General features: G+C 35.1%; 6 protein-coding genes and 1 long non-coding RNA gene across 9 annotated transcripts in view; 2 read left to right on the top strand and 5 right to left on the bottom strand.

Annotated features, from left to right (window-relative positions):
- Positions 5,904-6,732, top strand: LOC104707862 (protein SENESCENCE-ASSOCIATED GENE 21, mitochondrial). The gene is made up of 2 exons (XM_010424300.2): positions 5,904-6,187; positions 6,296-6,732. Exons 1-2 carry the CDS (start codon positions 6,114-6,116, stop codon positions 6,504-6,506), a joined length of 285 nt encoding a protein of 94 aa, XP_010422602.1. The 5' UTR covers positions 5,904-6,113; the 3' UTR covers positions 6,507-6,732.
- Positions 8,535-10,104, bottom strand: LOC104707863. Its single transcript, XR_754712.2, has 2 exons — positions 9,778-10,104; positions 8,535-9,672 (listed from the first exon to the last, which is right to left on the bottom strand). It is a non-coding gene; the product is annotated as an uncharacterized LOC104707863 (long non-coding RNA).
- Positions 13,153-14,151, top strand: LOC104709800. Its single transcript, XM_010426358.1, has one exon. It carries the CDS (start codon positions 13,153-13,155, stop codon positions 14,149-14,151), a length of 999 nt encoding a protein of 332 aa, XP_010424660.1.
- Positions 14,475-15,001, bottom strand: LOC104709801 (uncharacterized protein At1g43920, Chloroplastic-like). Its single transcript, XM_010426359.1, has 2 exons — positions 14,843-15,001; positions 14,475-14,768 (listed from the first exon to the last, which is right to left on the bottom strand). The coding sequence occupies exons 1-2, from the start codon at positions 14,999-15,001 to the stop codon at positions 14,475-14,477; spliced, it is 453 nt and encodes a 150-aa protein (XP_010424661.1).
- Positions 16,625-17,483, bottom strand: LOC104707864. Its single transcript, XM_010424301.2, has one exon. It carries the CDS (start codon positions 17,378-17,380, stop codon positions 16,871-16,873), a length of 510 nt encoding a protein of 169 aa, XP_010422603.1. The 5' UTR covers positions 17,381-17,483; the 3' UTR covers positions 16,625-16,870.
- LOC104707865 lies at positions 17,879-18,938 on the bottom strand. Its single transcript, XM_010424302.1, has one exon. The coding sequence runs from the start codon at positions 18,439-18,441 to the stop codon at positions 17,974-17,976; it is 468 nt and encodes a 155-aa protein (XP_010422604.1). The 5' UTR covers positions 18,442-18,938; the 3' UTR covers positions 17,879-17,973.
- Positions 19,129-21,389, bottom strand: part of LOC104707866 (exocyst complex component SEC15B) — a 3,983-nt gene continuing 1,722 nt past the window's right edge. Inside the window, exons 2-3 of one of the 3 annotated variants that reach the window (XM_019228625.1) lie at positions 21,067-21,256; positions 19,129-20,157 (exon numbers count right to left, since the gene is read on the bottom strand). In XM_019228625.1, coding sequence (XP_019084170.1) covers positions 19,357-20,157; positions 21,067-21,256 — 991 coding nt within the window. In that variant the 3' untranslated portion in view covers positions 19,129-19,356. Of the gene's footprint in view, positions 20,158-20,208; positions 21,257-21,389 lie in introns of all 3 variants that reach the window. The other 2 variants (XM_019228624.1, XM_010424305.2) reach the window with 2 other exon arrangements.

Consider the following 21,389-nt stretch of genomic DNA (forward strand, 5'->3'; position numbering starts at 1 on the left):
CTTTATTAATTAAATTACACTTATTATACACCATCTCCTTACAAATAAGCAAAAAATTGTGGATTTGTGTTTATAAATGATGGAGAATTTGACTTTCAAGTTCGATCAAGGAAAAACAGTTTCTTAGTAAATTCTAATGTTCAAGCTTAACTTGATATTTTTATAGAATATGATAAATATTTAACATATCAAAAGAAAACTTCCAAAAATACTCTAATTTTTTTTAATAAATATATTTAACATATTTATAGCAGACACGGTTTTTATGTAATGTGTTATATGATAAAATGAGTTATAATTTTTATAATAGACGACATGTTAAATGTAAAATGTTAAGAGTATATGATGAGATTGTTTAAAAACTAATAAAAAATCAAAAATTATCTTAACATAAAAAAATATACACAATTTTTGTATAAAATAAAGTTTAACTTGTGCTATTGCACGGATAATGATCTAGTCTAATATTATTTTCCTAAAGATAACCATTAAAAACGAACTTAATTAACTATACTATTTTCCTAAAGATAACCATTAAAAACGAACTTAATTAACTACCAAAATAATAGTTGAATTATTTTACGTGGGTCTAATGTATAGCTTAAGGAACATTTTGAAAATAATCTGAAATATGCTCATTGTCACTTAAACCAGACACAAATTAATACTATAGTTTTTGGCACTAATTTAATGGTTTGCCACTAATCATTTTCCAAGGACAACGTGCGTACAAATTATATATCCTCAACCTATTATTGGAGTAGGGTTGACTGATGAATAATGATCAAAAAAAAAATTATTAGAGAGATAAATCAGATTTACAAACATTATTATGCAACTTAGTTTATCAAAAGGCTTAGTTTATCAAACCAAGGTCTTAGCACCAAAGATAATGTATATATAGCAAGATCATCCAATTGTGTTAGAGCTTTCACCTCAAAGAGAAACATGTTTGCACCGATTCCGCTATATTTTGATAAGTATAAACATAAAACCAACACTTATGGACCTTAAGTATGGGATGCTAATTCCGATTTTAGTTTAACATATTTAAAATTTAAAAATATTTTGTTAACAATTTTTTTATTATTGATATTTTTTAAAGATGGTGAAAGATCGATTGAGTTTGAGTATAAGGTGGGAATACATGATGATAATATTAACAAGGGGCAACCGCGAACGTACGTGTATCCAAGAAAGGTCAGCTGACCTCTCCAAATTTTATAAATTTCTTTAAGATGATGAGTTTTGTATATTTGTATCCAGTCCAATTTAGTTTAATAACATAATATTTTAGTAATTTAAAATCCTTTAATTTTATTGTAACATCATAAGTCCATTAGCTCACAATGAAAGAAGAAGTTTTTTTTAGTTAGAAAAAAATTGGCCTAATTTTTTAACCTTAGTATTTATTCTTAACCAATGAATTGTGATTCAAGCTTTTAAAACTTGTCATTCAAGCAGAGAGAAAAATAAAATCTTCCAAGACAAGGGTATTTAAAAACTTCCAACACTGGTGGTAACCATGGCAAATCCTTATACTCTATCAAAGTAATGGCAATTTCAACTCAGATCAATGAAATATCCAACACAAATCACATTTATTTTGAAAGAACACAACAACAATTACCTCATATGATATTAGATGCATAACGAGAAAGTTGGTAACAATGTTATTACGTCTAGTATATAACCCTTGTCTCTATGCCTGGTACCCTTGGTATCCTAAGCCTCCCAAGATGGAACACCATTGCATTCGACACTATAGCCGGTGAGCAATAAAAAATGACCATAACCTTCCTCAGCTGAATCTTTTGGACAATAGACTTTTCTGTATCTAAGATTGTCACAATACTTATGAACAACAAGAATTCTAGTAGCAGTAGGAGACTTTTTGATACTCCCCATAAGAAATTTCTCAAAACCATCATCACCATATTTAACATCAGCATAATCATTGTAGCTTATGATCTCGGTCTTAGCATGGTACCTTTTGCCATGGCTTGGAGGCTTATGATTATGAAGCTCCTCTTCTGCGTCAAGGGGTTAGGACACTCCGAAACAGTACCTGTTTCAAAATACAATTTAGAATTGCAATACAATTTATGACTTTTAAAAGATGAACGATCTGTAATTATAAATTTATAATCATTTTATTGCGTGATCATGTGTAGAATTTTCGTGAAAGACAGGTTTTAGATGTTGTATGATATTTTATATTTATATTAAAAATGATAAATTTTACTTACTTTTTTTACCTGGGCAGAGAAAAATTGGGTCTGCCACTTACAAGAGGTATATATATCTTTTCTGAGTTTCATATAACATTACCTTCTCCTCCGATCGAGTGTTATATCTTCAACGAGGAATTTATTTACTTGGTATGTGTCTCTAGCTGACTTTTTCGCCAACAAAAATTTGGTATTACAATTTTAATGAATATGTGCTTATTCAAGCCACTGACACATCAAAGTTAATTTAAAAGTCTGTCGGCCTTGTTGATGATGAAGTTTCATGTAAATCAGAATGGTTCGCGATACTTTTAAGCCATTAAATTGCATCCAACTGTACAAGATCGACACAAATAAATGGAAGGAAAAAACATTTTTAACCGGGGCACAACTTGGTAAACCTTGTACCAACCCCGGTTTAAATCAATTAAAGTACGGTTTGCACAAAAAAAAAAAACTGGGGCACAACTTTAATTCATCAATAAACTTGGCGGTAAAAAATTCAAGCTTTAAATGTTGGTTAGATCTCTACCGATGTGGTATGATCATGGAAATGGAAACTACGGGGGCTTTTAAAATGCTTTCTCGTTTTTTACGTAGTTGTAAATTATAATGTAGGGGACATTTTGAAATTATTTGACATTTGCTCTTTGTTATGCCGTAATTAAACAGCCAGACATTATACAATAATTATTGGCAATAATTTTCCAAGGACAACGCGCATAGAAACTATATATTGTAAATGTATTATAAATTTATGTGGACTAGAATATAATTGACTGATGAACAAATTATACTATTCTTTTTATTAGAGAGATAAATCAGGTTTTTAACTTATACGAAAATAACACACATGATTATGCAACATGTTTATCAAACCAAGGTCTTAGCGCCAAAGATAATGTAGAGAGATACGCAAGATCGTCTAATCGTGTTAGACCTTTTAGTAATTCTACCGATTCTGCTAGACTGCTATACATATATATATATATATATGTAGGTGATTTGTTATTAGATATTTAAACTAATTCGTCATCTTTTTATCTAATAGAGAGACGGGCATTGTAGTCGGTTCTTGTTGTTAATTAAGTAGCTAGGACTAGATTGATTACTCTATTATAAGATTTAAACCATACAGTTCTGGATTAATGCAATGTTAAATTTGTGTATAATTTGGGATCAGTTGTTTTTGAAGCTGTAGGTAGGATTAGGGTTTGAGAGTCTCGTTAGTCGTTACCAACTCTATATATCGCAACTGTATTCGTGTTTTTATGATAGCATTTACTGACAGGACAGCACAAAACTAAAACAAACATGAATGCTTAATTATCCCATAATCTGCATAATCACGAGACACGAATAGATATCGATGAAGATAACAGGCCCACTAAGAAAAAGCCTCGGATTTAGTGGTTTCACCCATTTGGGGTTTTTAATAATTAATTGGCCCATTATTGTTGCAGATTCAAAATGCAAAACTCTAGAAAATTTGGATGGTTGGAATTCAGTTATTTTATATAAATTGGGTAGTTGATAACGATTATTTTAATGTTTATATATATATATAAACATATATAATTTTAATATATATCTATTATTTATATATATATATATATATATATATATACTAGTTTCGTATTCAAAATTCACATGACAAGTAACTTTCGGGTAAGCCATGCAAAAGAGAAGAGTTTGAGATTTTGACCGAATAAAACAAAAAGGTAGAGATTAGAGAACAAGAACATGCAAAAGCCAAAAAAGACATCACGAATGTTTTCCTGGTGGTGTATAGATGGACCGAAACCAAACGACATGTTCTCAGTTCATATACCAACCGCCTAACATTACAGCCTGTCCTTACCCCCCAAAGCATTAAATTATTTTTTGCTCATAGTAGTATATCTTTTTGGCATTCCAACACTAGGGTTATGATAATATGTAGAAGTAGAAGATACTGAATAGAATAGCGCACAGGAAAAACAAAATGAAACTAAAAGCTAAGAGACATTTAAATCAAATGATTGTAACATATGCAGAAAAAAATGTTTTATTAGTATATTTGCATTAAAAGTGTTAATATATAGAAAAAGTAGTTAAGAAATTAAGAATATTAATTTTAAAAGCTATTTTCAATAATAAGAAACAAATATTTAATCATATCACAAACAAAAAATTGTACAGTATATTTTTAAATAATTGTGTCTTATGATTGGTCATCTAGGTTTTTGTAACTAAGAAATCCCTGACCAATTATCCAAATTAGTCTCCAAAACATGTAAAAGATTTGATATTCTTATCGTAGTCTTTTGTAAGGATGACCTATTATTAACATTATCACAGTAGAATGATTGGAACCAATTGGTTCTTCACCGTGATGCTACCATAGATTGATTAATTTAGTTAGGTGTGATCATTTTGTAATCTATATGTACGTAATTCATACTATATGCTTTGGGTTTCTAATTTTCTATGTATTTAATGATAGTAACATTATAAAATCATAGCTAGCATCTCGAGAAATGCAACAGGAAAGAAAGAGGAACCATGCAAGATGCGAAACCATTACCAAGGAAAAAAAGAAACAAGATGCTCGTGTGTCGTGATGCCAAGAAGCTGGGGGCGAAACCAGGAATCAAAGAACCCTTTCACGATGCAAGTGGTCGTCGAGAGAACCTCCACCGCCTCAAAAATACCATACACGTAATTTATTACTTCCTCTAATGATATATTAGAATAGATGATGTTTTATAAATTTATCTTGTATCACAAAAATTGATTTTATGTATTTTTTATTAATTAATAATATAAAATTATAAATCTCAATATTCATTAATTAATAATTTAAAATTTTAATAAACTACTATTAGTTAATAATTATAAGAAATATGTTATTATAAATAAAAATATATTTATAACTAAACATTAATTATTTTTTTAATTTTTGTAAAAATCTTAGAAAATCATCCTTTCTAATATAGAGGGAAAAGAATAGTACATACTACATACTATATTTTTTTTCCTTATACACTCAACGTTATTTTAATAATACTTCAAAGTAGGAACTTAACCAATGGAATCTTGACATTCTAAAACACAATTCATAATTTTATTCGACTCTGACTTTGCCTAATTTACACGTCTACATGTTGATTAGCCTCAATCATTAAACCGTTCGTATAATATATTCATTTAAGTTCGTTCCTTTCAAGTGTTATTTTAAAAAGAAGTAAAAAATACCTAAGCATACGAATATAATCGTTTTCTGTTTTTCTTAAATATAGTTTTAACAATTTCCAAGTGAAATCAGATTCTTTGTTCGGCATATAAAAACTTTAATACATACTTTGACACACACCCAAAAAAAAAGATAATAATCATGAAATACTAATTTGACTGGAAAAAAAATCTAAAAATTTGCATTTTCTAAATAAAGAAATATTATTATTTTTACGTAAAACATACTATGTTAAAGTTCCGTAGTCACACATTTAAAACCTAATTAACCAAGGCTTATATTTAAAACAAAAAAGTCTAATTATGGGTCAACAAAGACTCAAAGGCCAGAATTGACGCAGTCGTTTATGGTAAACTGAGAAGACAACAATTTCGGAGTCACTTCCTCTCTCTCTTCTTCCCTTCACTACTACTATATAAACCTTCCTCTCCCCTTCCTCTCTTCTCATCTCTACAAGCCATTCTATCAAACCTTGAAAGAGAGAGAGAACACAGACGAAACCAAAGTTTCTTCAATCTCGCTGCCTCGGATAAATCTCTTCTTCTGCGGCGGCGACAAAAAGAAGCAAAACAAAAAAAAAAAAAGTTTCGAACTTTATATTGTCTGTTTTTTTTCCTCTCTTTCAAGAAACCATATTACTACAAGAAATGGCTCGTTCTCTATCCAACGTTAAGATCGTATCTGCTTTCGTCTCTCACGAACTCTCCAATGCTATCTTCCGGTAAGCTTCTCTACGTTCTGTTTTTTGGTAGTTATGCTCTGTTTCGTTTTGTTTTGTAGTTATGCTCTGTTTTTCTAAACGGTATCGTTTCTTTTTTTGTTTAAACAGACGCGGGTATGCGGCAACGGCGGTGCAAGGGAGCGGTGGAAGAAGTGGAGCTGTTGCTTCGGCTGCGATGAAGAAGAAGGGAGTTGAAGAATCGACCAAGAAGATTTCTTGGGTTCCTGATCCCAAAACCGGTTATTACAGACCCGAAACCGGTTCCAACGAGATTGACCCGGCTGAGCTTAGAGCAGCTCTCTTGAACAACAAGCAGTGATTTTTGATTAATCTTGATTAATTATTATTACATGTTAATTTTTCAAGGGGAGGAGATTAGGGGAAGTGGGTAATGATCTGGTGCAGTGAACCCTATTTTTCATCTGCTAAGTTCGATTCTGTAATAAATTAATTTGAGAGAACCGTTTCGGTTTCCTCTACTTGTAACAAAACGGATCGATTGATGTATGATGTTGTATCTCATATAATATAGTTTTTCTAAATCATTTGATTCGCTACCCATTTCACAAATTTAAACCTAACTTAACATTATTAATTTACCGTTGAAATTGATTATCGAAGTTTGTCGTTTGTAAAGAAAAAAACTAGCTAGGGTGAAAATTTTGAATTCCTACAAAAAATAAAAATAAATAACGACGTTTAAACATATACTATTTGTCAATTGCATGTCATATCTCTAACTTGCAAAGATAAATGTTCTTCATTAAAGTTTCTTCAAAACATCCTATGTTATTTAAAAATTCAGACAAGAACAAATCGTTTTTATTCTGGGTTTGGTTGGATTCATGATATGTATCATACTATCATCTATTCTATAGAAATATAGGATTCATCATTACGGGGTAGCTATGACAATTTTTCGTTGTATATCATTTCAATTATTGTATGTGTATTTAATTTGTTCCTAGTTAACGTATGAGATAACATATTAAAAGGAATGTAAATATGAATTAGTGGACTCTAAAAAAATTATGTACATAGATAAGGTTTACGTATTCGTGGTAAACTCATCAATGATACGATAGATATATTCTAAATCTTCTTAATTATATAGTTTTTGTTCATTGCATGGATATAACCGACAGAATCTTGTCTCTTGGTTATCTAATTGTTGGTAATAATAGATTAATTAGTGGCAGTGCATAATTTAGCAACAACTACTTGACATAGCAATCCTTTAATAATGTAGTTAATCATACTTAATTAGTTTAAAAGATAGTATTGTTTTGTACCTTTGGAGTGTCACCGTTCCTTTATCATATTTTAAACAAGTGTATATGTTAGGTTTTAGTAGACATTTTAAGTTTATCTCTTCGCGTCCATCTAATCACACATTAATCAATGATTACAAAATGGTTTGCTTATTTATTTACTTTCTTTATTGAGCCATTGAGGAATCAATACCAGCTAAAATTGTTGTGTAGTAGTTATTCCACATATGTAGTCGAAGGTGAAGTTAAAATAATTCAAAAGGGCAAAAGAGACGTAAGACGTGTCCTATCTTCCTTTGAAGAGTCAATTATGCTCAATGGCTTTGAGACACTTATTTTGTGAGAGGGCTACCTTGGTACATCGAATATATCAGCATAGAATTTTCTTTTACTTGACTATAAATAATTGAGTTGCTCCTTTATTCTCTTTTAAGTTGTTTGCTAATTCTTCGTATCTACCCAATCATGTCATATAGCCATAATTTGCATATTAACAAGTGATTCCGATGTAGACATAGAAATTTATAAGTAGTTATTGGATTAGGATCAGTAAAAAGTATAGAGGTTTATTACTTGTACTTGAAGATACTTTTTATTCGCACATGTTATAGCGACTAAACACATATAAGATGATGATCCTAAATCCCTGCGATTTGTATGATACTTATTACACACCCAAAAAAGTTATGACAAACTAAATCTGCCTTTTATTTAGTACCTAACCCTAAAAATGTGTATGTTTGGTATAGCTCCAACAACGTCTTGCATTGAAATTAGAAAAAACAAACGAAAAAACAGACGTTTTGAAATAGACGAGTAACTATTTTCTAGCACCTTTTAACAGCCTTATAAGGGATTCTCCATCAATAGATCTTAATATAAGTTTCTTACAATGAAAATTATCCTATTATTATTATTTAATTTGATGAGTTTCTTAGATAATGTAATAATTCTCTCCAAAGTTTCTAAAACCTCTTATCTAAGACCATGGCCAATGGAATAACCCATATGGGTTACTCAAAAATAAATTAATCATATAATTAATATTAAACTAATTTAAGCAACCTAATAAGAACTTAAACCAAAATCATCTTCCACTAGAAAAACCTTCATAAGTTTCTCAATCATAAAACAGAAACTGCTTTACAAGTTGAAAAAAATTATGTGCTCATTCTCTCAATACTTGCAGTAATCATAAAAAAAAACTCAGACATTCAAATCCTAAACAATGCCATATAAAACATATGATGTGTAAGCCTTGAGGATTGAGACATACATATCGAGAATCAGTTGATGCAGGAAAATCTCAGGCTCACTAGTCTTCCCTCCAGCTTCTTTCACAGCTCAACCATTAAACCTCAACAAAAACAGTAGAACAAATCAAATTGATGAAAAAGCGTAGAAAATTGAAACAGAACATAACACAAACCGATCCAAGCTTTCATCAAAGAACATAAACGGATCAAAGAACAAAGCATAACATTGATACAGAACAGAACATAGCACAAACCGATTCACGCTTTCATCAAAGAACATAACAAATCATAAACGGATCAAAGAACAAAGCATAACATTGATAAAAAACAGAACATAACACAAACCGATTCAAGCTTTGATCAAAGAACAAAACAGTAGAACAGAGAATCAGCCTATAAATCACACAGAGGGAGAACAAAACTTTGCACAGACTTATGAAACAAAACCAAAGGAACCAACACAAATATCAGTTGAAGAAAGCTTATCACACCTATAATCTTCAGCACTGATTCATTCATTCACAACTACCAAGCATTCAATATTTTCACCTAATCTAAATCAAACAAGATTCACAGTTTCAATGAATTACCTTGTTCAAACAAAAACTGAAAGCAAATATTAGATCAAAACTAGCAAAACTGCAGAACAAGAAGTGAAACAAGGAAACAAAAAGATGGGTTTAATACCTTGATATATGTCACGAGCAATTTTGGCCCAGCAATCATATGAGGAAAAAACAACACTGACCTATCATCTCAATTCCACACATAGATCATGCAATTGCATAAGCCAAAGGGTTTAAGGATAGTGTACCGAGAGAATACACAACAAAGATATTCTCATTCCCACAAGCAATAATCAATCACTGAAATTTTTATTACGCGAGAGAAACAACTAACAACAGCAGATTATACTATTACACATCTCGATTCCACATGTGGATTATAGCTTTATTATCTACCACCAAGAAGAAATGTGAATTCAAAGCGATTGTGTCAATAAAGTATGGAAAAAAAAACAAATGGAAGGCGATAGATGCTAAATCCAATTCAGCTTACTAACCAAGAGATTGATGAGTAACAGAGACTTGTCGGAGAAATTTGCCGTCGTCGGCCTTCGACGAATATAGAGAGAGAGAGAATCGAGATTGTCTAAGAGCAAGTCACAAGCCAACACAACAGAGGGGTTTAGGGTCTCTTAGAGCAAGTCCACCGCAAAAACCAATCGATTCAAGGAAATCTATGAAAACTGAAGAATCAGAAGAGATTCATCGGTTCGTCGAGGGAGGAAGGAGAGAGAGAGTCCGGGAAAAGAGGAAAAGAAAATGAAAAAAAAATTGGTTTTTTATCTTTTAAAAGACATCCAACCAGAAGCTGCTACATAGCGTTGCTTCAAGCGTTCTTCCGATACTCTGCAGAGTAACGGTTCTACTAATTTGTGGGCCAATTCTTTTAATTTTTCTTTTCTTTTTGGCTTAAGAAATGGTCTGAGTACCCCAATAAAACACCACTGGCCATGCTCTAAAAAACTTTAAATCATATTTAAGAAACTCAAACAATTTTATATTAATAATTTTTCTCTCTCTACTCTAAGAAATTTATGTTAAGATATTTTAATGGAAATGACCTAAATGCTAGCTATAGTACAACATATTCACAAGAATAAATATAGCTATTGGATCATTCTTGTCCATATCATACTACAAAAACTGTTAATGTTACATCTGTAAATTCATTCGTATGCATATCAGAAATATACACATTGGAATCGAAGGAACAAGTACCATTGACTTTTTTTATATTATGTTCTACAAAAGTGCAAAGTCATCAATAGTTGACTAGTATTTTCATTTACGTTATTATATGATAAATTTTTATTTACTTATTTATGAGTTATTATCGATCCTTCGCTACTCACTTGACACGACTTTCATTGGATGCCTGCATAATTCGTTTGACAAGGACTTGTGTAATGTCAATGTGATGCCTCCCACAAAACTATCTCCCTTTGTTATTCTACGGGAGAAAATATGGGATGGAATAGTATCTTCTTTCTAAAATATTGTAATTGTAATAACCGAAAGACCTTGACCCAAGACCCAAAATTAACATGAAATCAATCGCGGTTAATTTCGAAACTTTCCTTATAAATGCCATATCAAAATATCAACCCTCAAGAGCTCAACGTCACCGGTTTAAAAGGACTTAACCGGAAATATATGTTTTGTGCACATTCGTTGATTTTCCTAATTGTATTTTCAGATCCATTGACAAATGGATCCATGACTTTATTTATGAACTTACACAAAAACGCCAATTAAACCCTGAACTTTTTCTAAGGTCATTTAAATCATCTAATTTCGTTATTAAATCTAATTAAACATCACATTTTACTAAAAACGCCAAATTACACATCGCGAAAAATTGAGTAACAGAGAAACTAACCTCCGTTTAACATCCGTTAACAATTGTTAGATTAACCCGACTGGGAACAACGAAACCCTGATTTCACAATTACTTCGATCCCCAAATTATTTCGATCTCTAATCCCTAATTTCACAAACATTTAACCTTGTTTTCGATTTGATGCCAAAAGTAAAAACAAGGGTGTGATTTCATTTGTTGGAGAAAGAGTTGAAGATCCACCGCGAGACGAATCAAATAGTCTAATTATGTATGAAGCTCCAGAGGACGAGTTCGGAGGATTTGGTGATTCGGAGGCTGAGGTCGAAGGAGTTGGGGCTGTAGAGGTTGAGGTCAGAGAAGGATTTGGTGCTTCGGAGGCTGAGGTCGAAGGAGTTGGAGCTGTAGAGGTTGAGGTCAGAGAAGGATTTGGTGCTTCAGAGGCTGAGGTCGAAGTAGTTGGAGCTGTAGAGGTTGAGGTAATCGAAGGAGGTGGAGCTTTGGAGGCTGAGGTCGAAGGAATTGGAGCTGTAGAGGTTGAGGTCAGAGAAGGATTTGGTGCTCAAGAAGTTTTATCAGAGGCTGTTGTTGCCAGAGATAAAGGTTAAGCAAAAAAACGGCGTCGAAAACAGGAAAAAAGAAGCGGTGAAGACGAGGCTATTGAGCATGAAGTGGAGCACGACAGTGAAGATGACTGTGTGGTGTATGATGATGACGACTTCGATGATGCTGATAATGGAGTTGGTGGTGAAGATAACGAAATGCAGGGTGTGGAAGAAGATGTTATCGCAAACATTGCAGACGACTTCCCAGAGGCTGTTAGAGGAATAGAAGATGGTTCTGATTTCGACAGCGGTGATGATATATGGGACGACGACAAAATTCTAGATCCTTTGTCATCTGATGACAAAGACGAGGTCCAAGACAAAGAAGATGGAGGTCGTAGAGATGTTGACGATCCCGAGGGTTTGTTAGCAGTGGAGAAAACGTACAACTCTCTTGAAGAATTCAAACTTGCATTGTTGATGTACTCGTTAAAGACATGGTACGGTATTAAACTCTATAGGTCTCAAGCTTTGATAGTTGGTGCGAAGTGTTGTTATGTGGATGATGATGGTTTGAGATGTCCTTGGAGAGTCTATTGTTCATATGAGAAGAGGAAGCATAAGATGCAGATAAAAGTATATGTCAATGAGCATATATGTGTGAGGTCAGGCTATTCGAAGATGTTGAATCGGTCTACAATTGCTTTTTTGTTTGAGGAAAGGCTGAGATTGAATCCAAAGATTACTAAAAACGAGATGGCTGCTGAGATACAAAGAGAGTATAAGTTGGAGGTGACTCCAGACCAATGTGCAAAGGCAAAGACTAAAGTTATGAAAGCAAGAAGGACTAGTCATAAATCCCACTTTGCGCGTATATGGGATTATCAAGCAGAGGTTTTGCAGCAAAATAAAGAGTCCGGATTTGAGATTGAGACAATCCCAGGGCCAGTAGTTGGAAGCAAGCAGAGGTTCTTTAGGTTATATATTTTTTTTAAATCACAGAAAGAATATTGGAAAAAAACATGTAGACCTATCATAGGGTTGGATGGAGCATTCCTAAAGTGGGATATAAAAGGTCATATTCTAGCTGTTGTTGGTAGAGATGGAGATAATAGAATTGTTCCTCTTCTTGGGCAGTTGTAGAAATAGAAAACGATGATAATTAGGATTGGTTTGTGAGACATCTTGCTGCAAGTTTGGGTCTTCATACAATGAGGAATATCACCCTCATTTCAGATAAACAATCGGTGAGTCTACTAAGAGTATAATTAAAGTGTTATTTATACTATACAATCGATGATAGGTCTAACAAATGTTACTTTTTTCAGGGCTTGGTCAAAGCAATCCATAGTGTTCTGCCACATGCTGAGCATCGATAGTGTGCTAAACACATAATGGAGAACTGGAAAAGAGACAACCACGATCAACAACTACAACATATGTTTTGGAAAATAGCACCCAGCTACACCACATGAGAATTTAATGATCGTATGGCAGAACTAAAGGCTTACAATCCTCAAGCTTATGCATCCCTGCAGCTTACTAATCCACTTACCTGGAGCAGAGCTTTCTTTAGGATTGGTACTCTCTACAATGACAACCTCAACAATCTGAGTGAGTCTTTTAATAGAACTATAAGACAGGCAAAGAAGAAGCCTTTATTGGATATGCTAGAGGACATAAGGAGGCAATGCATGGTCAGAAATGCAAAGTGCTTTGTCATAGCTGACCGGATGAAGACATGGTTCACAAAGAGAGCTCATGCGGAGATTGAAAAAATGATAGTTGGGGCAGGAGCTTGCCAGAGATATATGGCAAGACACAACATTCATGAGGTATATCAGAATGGTGTTGGCTATAGTGTTGATATGAATGAGAGAACTTGTGGTTGCAAGAAGTGGCAAATGGTTGGAATCCCTTGTGTTCATGATGCATGTGTGATACTAGGAAAGAGAGAAAAGGTGGAGGACTATGTTAATGCTTGTTACACAAGGATAAGGTGGAAAGAGACATACATGGATGGTATTAGGCCTGTCCAAGGGATGAAATTGTGGCCTAGATTGAATAGGCTGACTGTATTGCCACCACCATGGAGAAGAGGGAACCCAGGAAGGCCGTCTAACTATGCAAGGAGGAAAGGAAGAAATGAATCTTCATCTTCGTCAAATAAGATGTCACGGGAAAAAAGGGTCATGACATGCTCTAACTGCTTCCAACAAGGGCACAACAAGCATGGCTGCAAAAATCCTACTGTGGTTGCAAGTGCACCAAAGAGACCAAGAGGTCGACCAAGGAAAAACCAAGAACCACAAGAACCAACGGTTGGGTCACAAGCTCGACAAGGATCCCAAGGACCAGCGGTTGGGTCACAAGCACAGAAAGGATCCCAAGGACCAGCGGTTGGGTCACACGGGGAAGCTGGAGGATCACAAAGACAAGAAGAGCAAGGACTTGGTCGATTTGCATCATGGTTTCAGTGTTCCTCCTAGATTATCTTTATGATTGAATTGTTACTTTGTTTGGTTTAAGTGTTCAGGAATGCTGTTTTGTTGTTGTGTGGACCAAATGTATTCCATTAGGTTTGTTTGTTTTAGTCTTCTTTGGTTAAGTGTGTTGAACGTGGATTGATGTTACGGTTCAACTAGTTGTGTGAACTAAATGTTTTCATTATGAATGCTTTTTGTTTTCAACCTCCCTTTTGTTTTGTGAAACTCATATCCAAACCAAATTTATTCATTAACCAAAGACACAATACAAAGACACAACACAACTACAACCGATGATCATACACCAAAGACAGAACACAAAGACACTAGTAACCAAGAACAAATGTTCCTTTTGAGGTTTTACACATTAGAATTACAATGACAATTACAGTAACACAAAGGCATACCAAGCATAATATCATCAATTTCCATTTCTTAAGTTCTCTTTTGCTACACATTGCATCTTCCTTCAATTCTTCAATTCGAGTCTTTAACCCATCAATTTCGACAGCAACCTCATATCTTGCATTGCTTATCTCATTGTTAATAATGGAGATTTTCGGTAATGCTTCTACAAGCTCTTCGTACACACCTTCTTCCACCCACTTAAACAAATGCTCCTACAAACGTAAATTGATTAACTTTTATCAACAAATCTAGAAAACACAAATTCATAACACAATTAGTTACTTACATCTCCTCTGGTTGGACAACGAAAGTAAGGTCTTCCTGGGTTTTGCTTCGTACTCGACGTGTAGATGGCAACATCTAAGCCGTAATGACACTTTGCCGGAAAACCATGGGAACCCCGTCCTCTGTTCTCACAACTTGATTGTCCAAAATTGCAACTCATATCTCAAAATCGTGAAGAAGAGAAGGTGAAGAGAAGGTGAAGAGAGGATGATGCGAAATCGATTTCGGGTTTTAGGGATTTTTCCCAATTTGAATTTGGGGATTAGGTTTTGCGTTTGAATAAGATTCAGGAACAAAACGACGTCATTTTATTCTAACGGGTTAATCTAACAGATGTTAACGGAGGTTAGTTTCTCTGTTACCCAATTTTTCACGATGTGTAATTTGGCGTTTTTAGTAAAATGTGATATTTAAATAGATTTAGCAACAGAATTAAATGATTTAAATGGGCTTAGAGAAAATTCAGGGTTTAATTGGCGTTTTTATGTAAGTTCATGATTTAGTTGACATTTTTCCCATGGCATAAACCATATCTTGACCTTAAGGCTTAAGTCCAAAACTGTGGTAACGTAGATGAATCTTACGAGAAACGAGTTACAAGGATTGAGTTTAAGCATCAAAGACCATAAAACTCAAACTGGTTACTCGATCCATGACCCGGTTCAGTTGATTTAAGCTTTGAACCGCTCCTCTCAAAAGCCCACCAGAGAGAAGAACAAGAAAATCATCTAAAATCTCCATAGCCCTTTTTTTATGTTCTAACTTCTCGTCAGCAATCAAATCTTACCTTATATACAAAGGAATGAAGGATTATAATCATTTTAACCTGTGTTTCAGTTACTACATTCAAACTCTGTTTCGTGATGGTAAATTTGGTTCTTATATTCTCTTTAACGGTAGTCGTAGACATCTATCTCAAAAGAGGACAATCAGACTCATCAGTGTAGATCCATTAGTTATTGTCCCAGTTCCTGATACTACTTCAAGCCTATAAGAATGTTAAATTGGAGTGAAGCACAAAGACAAGTATCGATCATCAACACAATGGCATGATGTAATAAAGAAATGAGTGTAGAACTTCAAAGAACCACGTTCTAATTCCATCCCAAAACAGATGAAAAAGTCACAAGACTCTACCAAAAACATCTTCACTAGCTAACTCCAACATCTGCAAGAGAAAGATCCTAGATCGACTGATCGATAGACTCCTATTCTATTAACTGCAGCTCAATCCTATCGGAGATACAAATATCTCATTAGTGTAGATCCATAGACATTTCCCAGTTCCTAATACTACTTCAAGCCTATGAGAATGTTAATTTGGAGTGACTCACAAAGACCAGTATCCATCATCAACACAATGGCCTGATGAAATCAGTGTAGAACTTCAAAGAACCATGTTCTAAATCCATCCCAAAACAGATGAAAACAATCAGCAACATTTTCCACTTACCACAAAGCACAAGACTCTACCAAAGACATCTTCACTAACTATCTCTAATATCTGCAAGCTAATTCTCTCTTCATCAAAGATAAAGAACCAAGATCTAATGACCGACAGATACTATCCTACTGTACTGACAGCAGCTCAATCCTATCCGAGATCTGAGTGTCCCAAAGATCGATTAAAACAGTCCTCAAAACTCTGGCCTCAAATCTACTAACTGCAGCTTCCTCCTAACTACCAGCACATCCAACCAAATCGACACAAATAAGGAATAACCTTTATCCACTACCATGATTCAGAAACGAACCTTGTAAACAAAATTAAAACCATTCACTCTTAAGAAAATTTCAGATCACAAATCAGCCAAATTCACTTCACAATGTTCACCAATATCTTTACTTTCACAACTTGAATCCCTTCTGAAGTAAAACAATTACGGATTCCAGAAACTAACGCTCATATTATTATTGGGACAATACATAACAAAAAGATGCGATCTTTTTTCTAAAAGGTAAAGACTTCTTTTTTGTGAAAGACAAATTACACAAAGAAAAAAAAATTGAACCTTTTATTTTCTCAAATTCAAGAGGAAGAGACAAAAGGAGTGTTTCTTCTCGCAAACGACTCCAATTTCGAATCCTTGCACTCAAAACCACACCCGCACTGAGGCGATTCCAAAAACTCCTGAATCGCGAAGTTGGCCGACGTGATCCCAACTGAAAACTCCATCTCGTCTCCGTTTCTGATAACCTCGACGATGTTAAGCCACAAGAACAATACTTTGACCTTAACACCAGTCAGTTTCTTGAGCTTGTTCTCCGATATGTAACCACTGATCGTCGATTTGTAATTCAATTGGTAAGAACCCACAAGAGAGAAGCTACACGAATTGTTGAAATAAGCATGGAATTTGCCTGTTGCTGTGTCTAGATCATAAGCCACGACTCCTTTTGGAAGGATTCCTACGGGGAAGTTGTAGCTTTGGAGGAGTGAATACGCCGTCGGAGTTTCCGATTCGGCGGCGAAGGTCACGGAGACGGCGAGTGGAGAGAGGAAGATGATAGAAACGATTACAATCGTGAGATGAGACATTTGGGTTTTCGATGGAACACAAAAATCAAAAAGCTTTTTTGATTTCTCCGTCGGAGACTTTTTGTAATGTTCGTTGAAAATATCTTTGGAAAAAAATTAAATACGACGCCGTTTTTAGGTAGACAACTAGTCGCAACAGGCTGTCAGGTTTGTAGTGATGAGACTAATTATTTTTGGAAAAGTTTCTGTTATGGATGATTTTGAAATAATTTTATCTTAAAAGACTTTTGTTAACAAAATGACAAAAAAATTGCACATGACTATCTCAATTATAAGGATTATCCTTATTTTTTCGTGAATGAAATCTATAGATTATGTAAAATTTAGACCACACTTTCTAATAATTTTCTATGATCTTATTATCATTTGGCTTAAAGTTATTTTGGTTAGTGACATTTTATCACCACTGAAAAACAAATCAAAAATGAAAAAATGGTTAAGGCACCATTAAAAATTTGATGTGTTAAGTGCAAAGAGACATAAAGAAACCTAATCATATGCACACTAATAAGATTATTAATTAATTAACTATTCCTCATGGCACATACAGAGAAGACCTTTTTATTCAGTATACAATACAAGGCCCAGTAGATTTAAGAAGAAAACAAAAGCCCATTACAATCAAACCCACAACCACACTGAGGACTCTCTTCGAAATCAGCCGCCGGGAAACTGGCTGACGCGATTCCGACGGAGAAATCAAGATCGGCGCCGTCGAGAGACACTTCAGCGATGTTGACCCAGAAGAGAAGCACCTTAACACTAACCCCATTCAGATTCTTGACATGACCGGGGGATATAACGCCGGAGATAGTTGATTTGTACTTGAGCTGGTACGATTGGATGGTGAATTCACACGAGTCGTTGAAGTAGACTTTGAAATCTCCGGTTTTGGTGTTGAGCTCGTAGTCCACGACGCCTTTTGGGAGGATTCCTGGTGGTAAGTTGTAGCGTCTGACGGCGTTGTAAGCGGTCAGCTTTTGTTCGGAGACGGCGAAGGAAGCGGTTAAGAAGAGAAATAAGAAAATGATATTACTAGTGAGTTTAGCGTTCGGCGACATGGGTTCTTTTCAGTTTTTGTATCCTATGACTCGTGTTTGAGATTGTATTCTGTTTTGAAGCTTTACTTAAGCTTTGTGTCACTCTCATCATAAGTACACAGCAAACGGAAGATGGTTGTTAGGTGTTTGTGTCTTCTGTTTGTGGACAGTGTAAATCAGCGCGTCTGATGGAGAGACCATGCGATTAGATGGACGGCTGCAATTTGGTTGACAGAGAGGGCACGTGTTCAAAGGAACAAACACGATCACGTGGTAACCAAACCAACCTTGATTGAAAACGAAGAAACAAAGTGTGTATCTGGCATCGCATTAAAAGCATCGGTACCGCTTTGGTTTAACCTGGTCACCACAGAATCAATCCGACCATTTACCGCTCCGGTAATCGGAGCCTAAACCAACCCCATCCAAACCATGATAGTTAAGTTTAGAGATCAATCTAACCGAAAATTTCCAAGTTAACACAATCTAAACTCGATTCAAATTGTTTACCTATTTATCTGAGAAAAACATTAACTAAAATCAAACATGGATTAAAAGTTTCTTGAAGAATATTTTTAATAAAAAGATGCTTAATTCGATATGAAAACACGTATTTAAACCACCTACTGTATATAACTAAAAGTCTAAAACAGGATCGAAAGGGGAGAGGTCAAGCCTTGGACTGGCTGTGGTTACATGAACTTTGAATTTTCGAAATCAAACTATTGAACTCATTTGCGAAAATGCAGGAAAAAAAAAAAATACACTCCTGGGATGAAGAAATCAGTTTTGTGTTTTTTTCTGCCTTTCTTTCTGAGAGACCAACGAATCATCAACAATGAAATATAAAGCAATCATATAATTAACAATAGAGCATAGATAAAAAACAAAGGACGAGATCGTACTTACGCTTCTGATTTGTGCTTGGATCCATCATCAGCTCACATCTTTCAATCTCTTTATCAACGCATCCAAAGATTTATTCTTCGGGTTTTGCCTCGACCCTCTTGTTCCAAAAGTCCCGAAAATACTATCTGATGGATCTCTGAATTTCTCTGAAACCGTCGCAACCTTCCGGTAATCCAAAGCATTGTAGCTTCTTTCTCTAATCACCGGGTTAACAAAATTCTCAGGGTGGCTACTCAGAAGCAAATTGATCATCTGTCTTATCTCAATGAATGCTTTTTTCATCTCTCTGGCTTCTTTATCCGTGAGCAATGGAGTTAGATTCTCTGTAAATGAGTCCAGCAACTGGATATCCACATCAAGTCCTTTGATTGCAGCCATGCTCAATCTTTTTACTAGATCCCCGCATAATGTTCCAACAATTTTCTCAGAAATGTGTGCAAGGACATCGCGCAAAACCCTTTTCAAAACTTTAGCGGGTAATATCTGTTGCGCGGTGGAAACCAAAGTTTCCAAGTAGATCAACACTTCATTCATGTACTCATTCCCACCTTGTGGAATATCGTCGCTTGTCCAGTTGACATTCTCTATCAGCGTCATGAAACCATCTATCTTCTTCTTAAGCATTCCTGAGAGTGTATCTTCTGCAGCGTTTTGAGATTTGGTCAATGGGAAATGCCTCCTACCTCTCTCTGCCATTCTCAAAGGAACTCCTGAAAGCTGTGCAGCGTGACGGAAGAAGAAATCGCAAGCACGCTCAAACACGGCCATGTTTGCTGCAACTTGCATTGCCTGAGAAACTCCATGAACCGACGAGTTAATCAGCTTCAGNTCATCAACAATGAAATATAAAGCAATCATATAATTAACAATAGAGCATAGATAAAAAACAAAGGACGAGATCGTACTTACGCTTCTGATTTGTGCTTGGATCCATCATCAGCTCACATCTTTCAATCTCTTTATCAACGCATCCAAAGATTTATTCTTCGGGTTTTGCCTCGACCCTCTTGTTCCAAAAGTCCCGAATATACTATCTGATGGATCTCTGAATTTCTCTGAAACCGTCGCAACCTTCCGGTAATCCAATGCATTGTAGCTTCTTTCTCTAATCACCGGGTTAACAAAATTCTCAGGGTGGCTACTCAGAAGCAAAGTGATCATCTGTCTTATCTCAATGAATGCTTTTTTCATCTCTCTGGCTTCTTTATCCGTGAGCAATGGAGTTAGATTCTCTGTAAATGAGTCCAGCAACTGGATATCCACATCAAGTCCTTTGATTGCAGCCATGCTCAATCTTTTTACAAGATCCCCGCATAATGTTCCAACAATTTTCTCAGAAATGTGGGCAAGGACATCGCGCAAAACCCTTTTCAAAACTTTAGCGGGTAATATCTGTTGCGCGGTGGAAACCAAAGTTTCCAAGTAGATCAACACTTCGTTCATGTACTCATTCCCACCTTGTGGAATATCGTCGCTTGTCCAGTTGACATTCTCTATCAGCGTCATGAAACCATCTATCTTCTTCTTAAGCATTCCTGAGAGTGTATCTTCTGCAGCGTTTTGAGATTTGGTCAATGGGAAATGCCTCCTACCTCTCTCTGCCATTCTCAAAGGAACTCCTGAAAGCTGTGCAGCGTGACGGAAGAAGAAATCGCAAGCACGCTCAAACACGGCCATGTTTGCTGCAACTTGCATTGCCTGAGAAACTCCATGAACCGACGAGTTAATCAGCTTCAGCAGAGCCTCGTCGAGAACGTCGCCTAGAAGCCTATCCAGATACTTCTTCACGACATCATAGAAATCAAGCTGACCTCCATGAGACATGAAACTAACCGAATCCTCAATAAAAGACCGCACAATCCGGCAGCAATCTGGGACGGTGGTTGAAAATGGAGCAATGTAAGGAAATGCTGGTACTATATCTGATGTTTGTAACTGAAAAGAGAGCACATTCATGGAATATTCATATTCTTTCTTCATCAACATCTGTTCAAACTTATCTGCTGACAATGCTTCTGTGATCTGTTTACGGCAATCAGATAGTAACAACTCATGATACT

The sequence above is a fragment of the Camelina sativa genome, chromosome 8 (genome assembly GCF_000633955.1).
Source record: "Camelina sativa cultivar DH55 chromosome 8, Cs, whole genome shotgun sequence".
NCBI classification, from domain to species: Eukaryota; Viridiplantae; Streptophyta; class Magnoliopsida; order Brassicales; family Brassicaceae; genus Camelina; species Camelina sativa.